We start from the raw sequence: 12,220 nt of genomic DNA on the forward strand, positions 1-12,220 counted from the left end.
TCAGTGTGTGTCATAGTGACCAGTCATTCCCAGTCTTACTGCTGTTAGGGTTAGTTTGCATATTACCCTTTTACTATATAGAATAGAGGCCTGGTGCACAGGTGGGGGCCGGCTGGTTTGCCTTGAAGGGTCTCCCGGATCAGGGTGGGGGTCCCACTGGGGTGCCTGGCCAGCCTGGGTGAGGGGCTGATTGCTCTTTGCAGCTGGTCTCACCCCCTTCAGGGTAGGGGTCCCCACTGGGGTGCCTGGCCAGCCTGGATGAGGGGCTGATGGCCGTTTTCAGGCTGGCCTGCGACTGAAGCTCCCAGCCTCTCCTTTTTTTCTTTTTTTTTTATTCTGGGATTTATTTACCTTCTATAATTGAAACTTTGTTGCCGCTCCAGCTCTGAAGCCTTGGCCTGCTGAAAGCAGGTATCTGCAGTTTGTTTAGCTTCTATAATTGCAACTTTGTTGCTTAGAGTAGAGCTCAGAGCCCCGCCACAGCCGGGAGGAAGCTTTGCTTCCTCCATCACTGGAGCAAGCAAGCCTCCTGCTCGCTTCAGCTGCATGGCTGCCGGCTGCCATCTTTGTTGGCTGTTAATTTGCATATCTCACTGATTTGCCAATGGGAAGCGTAGCAGAGGTACAGTTAATTTCAATCTTTGTCTATTATTAGATAGGATTTTTTTATTGATTATTCCTTTACACTCACATATATGTGGCTTAAATGCTGCTCTTTATCTAAGTTCTTTCCAAAGGTTCTATGCTACTTACCCTACATCACATCTCTGAGCTCACCTACACTCAGTGGTTTTGATTATGAACTACATACTTCCAAAATCTTTATCTCTAAATCAATATATTCAGTTGCTAATTGGATATTCCATTTATAAGTCCTACAAAATTTCAAACTCAGTGTGTCTAAAACTTTCTCGTCATCCTCTCCCCAAACTTTTAATGTTCCCCTTTGAGAGTGGTATCATTTCTTGTACCTTATACTTCAGACAACAAATACTTTGGAAAATTTACCATCATGGGAGAAATATTAGTACCCTTCAGTAAAGAGCCACATAGCTTTTCTATAAAGAAACCATATTCACAATAGATTCAAAATAGATCCCCAGCAATGTTTATCTGGTGTTTTACAGCGTTTTAAACTTAAGAAAGTTTATCCTTTCTGAATTTCTATTTTTTTCAACTGTAAAATAAGAAAAATTACCCCACTGGTTGTAAGAATTAAGAAAAGTAATATACTTAGGGCTTAATACAGAATGTGGCACAGAGTAAACACTTAACAAATGTTCCTTTTAAAAAAAGCCACCTGAACAATCAAGGCTTAACTACAACAAGACTGCGCACAAAGACCACTAGGGAGTGCACCAAGAAAGCATAAAAAATGCGGAGACAAAGAAACAGGACAAAATTGTCAATGGAGGATATTGAGTTCAGAACCACACTTTTAAGGTCTCTCAAGAACTGTCTAGAAGCCGCCGATAAACTTATTCAGATCTACAAGAAATCTAATGAGACCCTCGATGTTGTGATAAAGAACCAACTAGAAATTAAGCATACACGGACTGAAATAAAGAATATTATACAGACTCCCAACAGCAGACCAGAGGAGCGCAAGAATCAAGGCAAAGATTTGAAATGCGAAGAAGCTAAAAACACCCAACCGGAAAAGCAAAATGAAAAAAGAATCCAAAAATACGAAGATAGTGTAAGGAGCCTCTGGGACAGCTTCAAGCGTACCAACATCAGAATTATAGGGGTGCAAGAAGATGAGAGAGACCAAGATATTGAAAACCTATTTGAAGAAAACTTCCCCTTCCTGGTGAAAGAAATAGACTTACAAGTCCAGGAAGCACAGAGAACCCCAAACAAAAGGAATCCAAAGAGGACCACACCAAGACACATCATAATTAAAATGCCAAGAGCAAAAGACAAAGAGAGAATCTTAAAAGCAGCAAGAGAAAGAAAGTCAGTTACCTACAAGGGAGCACCCATACGACTGTCAGCTGATTTCTCAACAGAAACTTTGCAGGCCAGAAGGGAGTGGCAAGAAATATTCAAAGTGATGAATGCCAAGGACCTACAACCAAGATTACTTTATCCAGCAAAGCTATCATTCAGAATTGAAGGTCAGATAAAGAACTTCACAGATAAGGAAAAGCTAAAGGAGTTCATCACCACCAAACCAGTATTATATGAAATGCTGGAAGGTATCCTTTAAGAAGAGGAAGAAGAAGAAAAAGGTAAAGATACAAATTATGAACAACAAATATGCATCTATCAACAAGTGAACCTAAGAATCAAGTGAATAAATAATCTGATGAACAGAATGAACTGTTGATTATAATAGAATCAGGGACATAGAAAGGGAATGGACTGACTATTCTTGGGGGGGAAAGGGGTGTGGGAGATGCGGGAAGAGACTGGACAAAAATAGTGCACCTATGGATGAGGACAGTGGGGGGGAGGGTAAGGGCGGGGTCGGGTGGGAACTGGGTGAAGGGGAGCTATGGGGGGGGGAAGAGGAATAACTGTAATAATCTGAACAATAAAGATTTAATAAAAAAAATAAAAATTAAAAATAAAAAAATAAAAAATAAAATAAGCCACCCTATTATTTACCAGTCACCTTAGCTATGCTTTCCTCAGATCCAGTAACCTGCAGCAGCCTTTGTCACAATCCCTTATTTTGCAAATCAGGATGAACTTATCTCTATCAGCAAAGGAATTTAAAGGACTGAATGAAGTACTGTACATGTGAACCAGGCCTAATGGGCAGTCAGTGTAAACACAAGTGCGGTAAGACATAGGGGCTGATAAACATTATGAATATCACCTCTGGTCTTAAACTCTGTAAAGACTTCTCAACCATTATGATGAAAATACTGATTTTCTCTTCTTCTTGCTCTCTTACCAATATATTTATACTTCACTTACCTTACAGTATATTAACTGGTTGTTTATGCTTCTGGTTTCCTCTGGCTTAGAAGTACATTGAGGCAAAGTCTGTACATTATATATATACTAGAGGCCTAGTGCACAAAAATTTGTGCACTCGGGGGGGAGGGGGGGTCCCTCAGCCCGGCCTGAGCCCTCTCGCAGTCTGGGACCCCTCGGGAGATAACGACCTGCTGGCTTAGGCCTGCTCCTGAGTGGCAGAGGGCAGGCCCAATCCCTAGGTGCAGCTCCTGGTCGGGCTCAGAGCAGGGCCGATTGGGGAGTTGGGGCGCCTTCCCCTGTCATGCACAGAGCAGAGTGGATAGGGAGGTTGCGATGCCACCCTCAGTCACGCTCAGGGTAGGGCTGATTGGGGGGTTGGGGCACCGCCTCCTGTCACACTCAAGGCAGGGTCGATGTGGAAGTTGCGGCGTCACCCCCTGTCATGCACAGAGCAGGACCCATCAGGGGGGTTGGGGCTCCGTACCCTGTCACACACAGAGCAGGGTCAATCAAGGGGTTGGGGAGCTCCCCCCTGTCACTCACAGAGTAGGGCCGATAGGGGAGTTGGGGCACCGCCCTCTATCACCCACAGAGCAGGGCCGATCAGGGGGTTGGGGCGCCGCCACTGTCACACTCAGGGCAGGGCCGATGGGGAGGTTATGGCTCTACCCCATCACACACAGAGCAGGGCCCGTGGAGGGGGGGAGGGTTGGGGCACCGCACCCTGTCACACACAGAGCAGGACTGATCAGGGAGTTGAGGCGCCGCACCCTGTCACACACAGAGCCGCAGGACGATCAGGGGGTTGGGGAGCTCCCCCCTATCAGGCACAGAGCAGGGCTGATCAGGGGGTTGGAGTGCCTTCCCCTGTCACAAACAGAGCAGGGGGGATAGGGAGCTTGTGGCCCCGCCCCGTCACACACAGAGCTGCAGGGCGATCAGGGGGTTTGGGCGCTGCCCCCTGTCACGCTGATCCCGATGCCGGGAGGCCTCTCGGCTCTGCTGATCCCGGTGCTGGGAGGCATATTACCCTTTTACTATATAGGGTAGAGGCCTGGTGCATGGGTGGGGCTGGCTGGTTTGCCCTGAAGGGTGTCCTGGATCAGGGTGGGGGTCCCCACTGGGGTGCCTGGCCAGCCTGGGTGAGGGGATGATGGCTGTTTGCAGCTGGTCACACACCCTTCAGGGTGGGAGTCCCCACTGGGGTGCCTGGCCAGTCTGGGTGAGGGGCTGAGGGCTGTTTTCAGGCCGACTGAAGCTCCCAACTGCTCCTTTTTTTCTTTTTCTTTTTTAATTCTGGGCCAGCTTTAGCTCTGGCTCCAGCTCTGAGGCTTCTGCTGCTGAAAGAAGGTATCTGGTTTGTTTCGGTTCTATAATCGAAACACTGTATAACTCCAGCTCTCAGATCCCAGGCTCACTGATAGCAGGTTTCTGGGGTTTTATTTAGCTTCTATATTTGTTACAATGTTTCTTAAACTGCAGGCTCAGAGGCCAGCAAAGCAGGTGGGGAACGTTAGTTTCCTCTGTCACTGAAGCAAGCAAGCCTCATGTTATTTTCAAGCTGCCTGGCTGCCGGCCGCCATCTTGGCTGGCAGTTAGTTTGCATATCTCGCTGATTATCCAATGGGAAGGGTAGCGGTCGTACTCCAATTACCATGTTTCTCTTTTATTGGATAGGATTTTGTGTACCCAGTACTTAATCCAAATCCTCTCATGCATTGTTATCATTTAGTAAATTATTGTTGAATAAACACATGGGAGAAAGTGTAGTTTTTGCTGTAATGCGTAAGAGAAATAACACTCAAATCTCTTTTGCAGAAAATCAAATATGTTTAATTAAGTCTTCATTTTATTCTAGGGAAAATACCTTCTTTTAAATAAATGGTCTGATTGATCCTTAATACAGGTGTGGGCAACAGTAGGTTTACAGTTGTAATACAAATAAATAATACAATCATTAATAAATAATAAGCTGTGTTTCATGTACTTTCAACTGTAAACCTACCTTTGCTGACCCCTATATTAATATTTTGATAAATTATACCTAACCATTTTTGTCTTTTGAATTTTTTAATAGATTTATATTACTGCTGTTGATAGTATTTTGAATTAATAACTATGAGATTTGATTTCTCCCCCAATATTTCATTGTGTCTAAAAATTGAGTATTTCTTACAGGCCTTTGTGTTGCCACCTTGGGCATTGCAGTATTGATACGAATTTTGACTACATTTCTGATGGTGTGTTTTGCTGGTTTTAACATAAAAGAAAAGATATTCATTTCTTTTGCATGGCTTCCGAAGGCCACAGTCCAGGTAATGGTAGCTAAAGAATGGCTTTACAGTTTAACTCCCGTTTCTATTTGATACCTTGAAATTTTGAATAAAAGAGCTTAGTCAAATTTGGTGAAAATAAGTAATTGAAGTTTGATTTGTAAAAAGAGTTTTACTCATCTATTCTTTAAAAGTTTTATTTTTGGTATATCGATTCCTTAAATATGACAGCTCATTTAAATTTATTTAGATTAGTGGTTCTCAACCTTGGCTGCACATTAGAATCACCTGGGAATCTTTTTAAAATCCTGATTTCTGGGCCTCATCCTCTGGAAATTCTGTTTCTTTGTTACTAATGTTGTGGCCCCACCCCATAACAAAGAAACAGAGTTTCCGGAGGATGAGGCCCAGAAATCAGGATTTTAAAAAGATTCCCAGGTGATTCTAATGTGCAGCCAAGGTTGAGAACCACTGCTTTAGAGTATGATTTGCTGCAAATATAATATATTCCTAATTGTAGCACATATTTTTTTATCACTGAGGATATGTTTTTTTGTTTGTTCACTTGTTTTATTTTAGAGAGAAAAAGGAAGGGAGAGAGAGAAACAAACATTATGTGAGAGAGAAACATCCATCAGCTGCCTCCTATACTCAACCCCATCAGGGATCAACCTGCAACCTGGGTATGTGCCCTGATCAGGAATTGAATCCACGACTTTTCAGTGTACAGATGATGCTCCAACCAACTAAGCCACACTGGCCAGGGCTGCATTGCATATTTTCTAGAGTAATTATAGCAAATGAGATTTAACTGTTCCATCCCTGATTGTTTTTCAATTATTTAAGTATCTATTTCATGAAAATCAAATGTTCATACTTTAGATATTTTGGGGGGATGTGTATGCTCTGTAACTACATGCCAGATGTTGTACAGTTGTGGGCTTAAGTATTATTTCAAAAAAGTTTTTTCTTTCCATCAGACTTTCAAAGATGTCTGAGATATAATGGCTAAGAATACTGTGAGGTTAATATAGTGCAATAGATACAATAGTTTCTCCCTCAGTGTCTTCAGCTTCCACACTACTTCTGGTAACTTTAGTAAATAAATGTTAAAAGAATCCCTCTAGTAGCTTTGATATGAAATATTTGTTTCTAAACATTAAACTTTAAAAGATGGCACCTTCCTGTTATCAAAGAAAAATTTAAAAAACAAGATATATTATCTCGGAATATAGATAATATTTGTGTTGAAGAATGTATGTTCTGTGAAACAAGTATTGTATAGAATTTTCTTTTTTCTCCCTTTGCCACAGCACAAGACTTTTTATACATTTTTTCTATATTAGTTGTTTTTCAAACTTTTTTGTTCATATGATACTATAAAAATATACTTTAAATCACAATTCAGTATACATATACACTCCCAAAGATACACATACATACACATACACACACAAGAGAGAACTGAAAGAGAAATATACAGTTGACCCTTGAGCAACACAGGGGTCAGGGGTCAAAAATTCGTGTTTAACTTGTGACTCCCCCAAAATTCAGCTGTCCCTCTGTATCAGTGAGGGATTGGTTCCAGGACCCACCTGTGCTTACCAAAATCTGAGGATGCTCAAGTCCCTTATATAGGGTGTCCCAAAATTCACGCAAGATTTGGAATTGAATTGAATTGCAAATCTTGAGTGAATTTTGGGACACCCTATATAAAGTGGTGTAGAACAATGCATACACTCAGCCCTCTGCATCTGCAGATTCCCAACTGCAGGTGGAAAATGCTTTTTTTTTTTCCACATGCAAAAGAAGTTGATCCTTTTTTTAAAAAAAAATACCATATATAAAATTAACATAAAACAGATAAGATCTAAACATCAGAGCTAAAACAAGAACACTTTTGGGGGGAAAAAACACAGTGGAAAATCTTCATGACATTGCATTTGGAGATGATTTCTTTGAATATGACATCAAAGATATGGATATGGCATCAAAAATATGGGAACAAAAGAAAAATAGATAACCAGGACTATGTCAAAATTCAAATCTTCTGCGTATCAAAGGGCACTATCCAAAGCCAACTTCAGTTCCTGCCCTGGTGGGTCTTATAGTTTAGCGAGGCAGACGGCTCCAGACAAGTGTGGCGCATGCTCTGAGAGGGACATTGTAGACCTGAACTACAGAGGGTGTAAAACTGCAAACTCCTCAGGGGAGACCCGCAGAGCAGTGCAGCCATGGGCAAGCTGGACAAGTGTTCTCTCTCAGCTTTGTGTTATAGTCCCTGGGGCCAGGCTTAAGCAATTCGGGAAAAGATGCTTATGTAACTCTTTTGTAGTTGAAGATTCATTTTTCACTTCTCCTTAGAACAGAACACTGCGGGTCACCTTCTGAGTCCTGCACCATCAAATGTTGGTTTGCTTTCTGTGCCATCCTCTTCGGCTGGATAATTCCAGATCCTTTCACTTTTCTGCTTTAAGACCCTATGGCAGCGGTTCTCAACCTGTGGGTCGAGACCCCTTTGGGGGTCGAACGACCCTTTCACAGGGGTCGCCTATAATGTAAGCCGATAATGCCTGCCGTGTGGGGGTGCTCGGTGTAGGCGATCCTGATTCACTACTAGTCTCATGTGGGGCTTTCGATAAGGATCCAAACTGGGCAGGAGAAATCCTGCCTCCGCCCAGGGGAAGTGTCTTGAAGGCCCCCCCTAACGCCCCCATACCTGCCTCCCACACCACCCTGTCCCCCCTTAAGTCTGGGCTTCGGAGAGCCCTGATTTGGTCCACACTCTCAGGCGGACTCTGCGGGCGTGGGTGCGCCCCCGGAAGCTGTTTTCAATCATGGTTAATTGAATTCACAGCTGCAAAACCTAGAGATATGGAGGGCTGACTGTATTATTTATTGAAAAAAATTCACGTATAAGTGGACCTGCAGAGTTCAAACCCGTGTTGTTCAAGAGTTGAATATATATCATCATGTGTGCAGTCCTTTCCAAGAATTCATGAAACATTGAAGTAGTTATGGTACCAGGTAACCTGCAATAACAAAGAAGCCTCAATACAGGGACTAAATTAGGTAGCTTTTTTCTTTCTCACCAGCAGTCCAGCAAGGGTATCCCAGAGCGGGCAGGGTGACCACTGTCCTCAGCATGTGCCTTTCAATGAGTCCAGCTTCCATAATTTCTCACCCAGTGGGAAAGGGGGAAAGAATAAGGTACAAGTGTCTATTTGTTTTCAGGGAACAACCGGAAGTAGCATTTATCACTTCCACTCACTTCTCAGTGGCCTTAGATACAGAGCTTCATCTTGCTGCAATGAGGGCTGAAAAAAAGTGTCTGTATGGACAGCAATGAGACCAGCTAAAACTCAGGAATTAAAATAAGGAAGGAAAAAGGGACATTCAGATATTTGTGGTCAATTAGTAGTCTCTGCCATTGTGTCTCATGCACACTAATATTTCCTCTTCTGTTTCACTGTCCTAGAGGCTAATGTGTTCAGTGGAATAAGGGGAAAACCAGGTAGACTGATATATGATTTTCCCATATGCACTAATACTGTATTTTGCCTCTAAAAGGAAAACAAGAAGTTTTATAAGATTTTCCAGTAGATAAACTTTAAATGAAACATTTCACCAACCCTAAGCCAAAGAGTTAACCAAATACCTAGTTTTGAAGCTACTACCACTTCCAAGTTTCATGATGTTTAAAAATTAGTTTTGATTCTAAAACAATACATATTCTTTTTTTTTTCATTTAAAACTTCATCATCTTCCAGTAAGTATCACTACATATTTTTTTCATCTTGTTCTTTCTTAATTCCAAATTCCTAAAGATGAAAAATTGAGATGCCTAGTAACTTTCCTCTTTAGTCAGAAGAAATTTAGTATAAAGAATCATGTTATAATTAGCTAAATTATGAGTCTGTGTTCACCTTGTGTTTTGAAATATATTTGCCTGATATTTTTTGTAACCTTCCCTTATGCAGAGAGGTATAGATGAATCATCATTCTTTCCCCATGCAAAGGCAGGGGCTGTTTTCAAACAATCCAAACCAACTTCAGTATACTTTGAAAGAAGACTTACTGAACTTTCTTAGTTGAGCAAAAGAATAAGCAATTTTCCTAGCTGGATTGGCTCAGTGGATAGAGTGTCAGCCTGTGGCCTGAAGGGTCCTGGGTTCAACTCTGATCAAGGGCACATCCCAGGTTGTGGGCTCGATCCCCAGTAGGGGACATGCAAGAGGCAGCCGATCAATGATTCTCTCATCATTGATGTTTCTATCTCTCTCTCCCTTCCCCTTCCTCTCAGAAATCAATAAAAAATATTTTTTTAAAAAAGATTCATTATTTTTTTAAAAGAATAAGCAATTTGTTTAAAAATAATTGACCTTCTGTCTATGTGTTTATCTTATTGTGTTTCCAAATGTACCTTTAAACTTTTATAGGCTGCAATAGGATCTATAGCTTTGGACACAGCAAGATCACATGGAGATAAACAGTCAGAAGAATATGGAATGGATGTGCTGACAGTGGCGTTTCTGGCCATCCTCATCACAGCCCCAATTGGAAGTCTACTGATTGGCTTGCTGGGCCCCAGGCTTCTCCAGAAAGCTGACCATCAAAATAGAGATGAAGAAGTTCAAGGGGAAACTTCTATACACCTTTAGAGGTGAAAGGAAAGAATGCTGAATATGACGATTAGAAGGCTGCTAACAGAGGCTACTTTTATCAACATGAATCCTAAAATATGTAATGTGTAAGCTTAAAATGAATAGAACCAAAAGTGTGACTATTTCTTTAAACAGCATTTTTAGCCATTACCCTTTCCATGTGGATGGTGATGTTCTGTATCTCCAACCTGATCTCTCTACCTTATTATTTTTTCAAACGCCCCTTCATCATATATCTCAATTTGTACAGGGGCATATACACTTGAATGTGCTACCACAATTAAAATTCACCTGGGAAAGACCAAGTTCCGAATCCTGTTCTGCCAGCCAACAGCTTTCTCCGACTCACTGTTAGTCACAGCTTCATGGTGCGTGGTCACCTAGCTTCTCGTGTGTTTTGTTGAGTTGGCTTTTTTTTTTTTTCTCATCTTTTCTTTTTTGTTTTCTACCCTCTTTCCCTGTTTATCTACCTCACCTCCACTTCTACCCCTTTTATTAGAATAGATTCGTCCTGCCAAAATATTAAAGTACACAAAGCATCTTCATTGGTTCTTCCTCTTGCGCTTTCTAGACAACAGAAGCCCTTGTCCTGACTCCTAGCTGGCTACACAGAGTCCCCCTTTCAGCGGCGCCTCTGGGTTTGCCTCCCCCTAAAGAGCGCCCTGGCCAGCCCTTATTTGTTTCAGGCTCTTCCTGTTCTCAGGTGAGAGGTAACTCATTTTCAAATCTGTGCCAACCTCATAAGTTGCTATAATGAAGAAACAAAAAAATACCAAGTAGAAATGTATTTGTGTGTCATGAAACTGACTGGCTGATTGATGCTGACAGGGTTCCTCTGCTCATGAGGTAACTCAGACCCACCCTCTGTCTGGAGGCTCTGCTCTGCTCAGGACACAGGTTAAAGATGGGTCTCCTTTCTAGCCCTCAGGATGAAGGGAAAAAGGAAGTCCAAGGCAAGCAATTTGTTTTTAAGGAAGTGGTAGGAGGGTGGACACACGTCTCTTCTACATTCTATTGGTGACAACCACACCAGCTGTGAGGAGGCAGAGAAGCATTCACATTCCTACCAGGAAGGAAAGATCAGATTGGGGAGCCAGAGGTGCCGTTGTGCTGGCAGGTACCATCACTTGGTCACATATTCTTGCATTTTAACAAGGGCTTTCACTCTTTAACTAAAAGAGTGACTTCTGGGCTGGAATTTCAGACATTGGGACATGCCAGCAGAGAGGATAGTAGAGGAAAAATTCATCTGCATGGGCCACACTGTATCCTACTTACTCAACTATCTCTGCTTTTGTGTATCACCCGTAAGTGCCTTTATTACTGTTGGTCAACTCCTAGTTGCTAGGATAATCATGCTAAATACTGTTTGCAACTTTTGTCATGTTGTTTGTATACATAAATAATTTATTACTTCTTGTCATATCCCATCCAAACCATTTAACCTAGAATTCAAAATTCTATCTAACCTTGAATTATATAATATGTATTAAATGAGTGGATTATGAATATTCTGATTCCACCAAAGTGATCTGTGTACAGCCTCTCCGTGCCCCTTCTCCCATGGTGTTCACCTCCATTCAAAGCTAGCTTAATTTGTATTCAGCTAACATACTATAAAGTCATAACAGGCTTCATTTTTAAGTCAACCTGATTCTGATTACTCTGTGACTTTGGTTACTGTATTCCCTTACTGTGTATGTTTTCAATTTGGACTGAATTTATACCAAAGTTCAGATGGATCTTTCAAATTGAACTTCATTGGTTAGGTGCATCTTGGTGGTAACACCATATACTAAATGCTCTTGTGTTTCTTCTTACAAGGGTACTAATTTCATCATCAGGGCCCTACCCTTAGGTCATCACCTAAACCTAATTATTCCCCCATAGGCCCCAACTCTAAATACCATCAAAATATGAATTAGCAGGGAGATGCGGAGGACACAGTTCACTTCAGAGCAGGGGTGTCATACTTCCAAGGATGGCGCTAAACAAACATTGAAAATTATTGTTCTTCAGTGCCCTTTCTATGCCTATAGTCAGTGTCATTCATATCACCTCTGAAAAGTATTTTTTTTAGATAGAATTATTAGGTTTCAGACCTTTATTCTGCTTTCACATTTCAGTGTTTTTCTCTTTGGCATTAACGTCAAATAACCTTGATTGAACTCGGGTGTGCTCAAAATTTCCTGAGCCATACATTTGCAAACAATCTCATCCATTACATTCTTTAAAAATAATATTTGATTATCTTTTCTGATTATAAAATAACATTTCAATTACAGAAAATTTAGAACACAAGAAAGTACAAGAAAGAAGACTGAGACTACTCTTAGTGTAAATACCCATTTT

The 12,220-nt window shown here is 41.5% G+C and overlaps 1 protein-coding gene across 1 annotated transcript in view; it reads left to right on the top strand.

Annotated features, from left to right (window-relative positions):
• The window catches only part of SLC9B2 (solute carrier family 9 member B2), a 33,586-nt gene extending 22,962 nt beyond the window's left edge, over nt 1-10,624 (top strand). Inside the window, exons 9-10 of the mRNA XM_081085439.1 lie at nt 5,110-5,246; nt 9,644-10,624. Of these exons, the coding sequence (XP_080941565.1) occupies nt 5,110-5,246; nt 9,644-9,865 (359 nt within the window). The 3' untranslated portion in view covers nt 9,866-10,624. The remainder of the gene's footprint in view (nt 1-5,109; nt 5,247-9,643) is intronic.
• Nucleotides 10,625-12,220: the final 1,596 nt, after the last annotated feature.

Source organism: Myotis nattereri (genome assembly GCF_964212035.1).
Source record: "Myotis nattereri genome assembly, chromosome: 1".
NCBI classification, from domain to species: domain Eukaryota; kingdom Metazoa; phylum Chordata; class Mammalia; order Chiroptera; family Vespertilionidae; genus Myotis; species Myotis nattereri.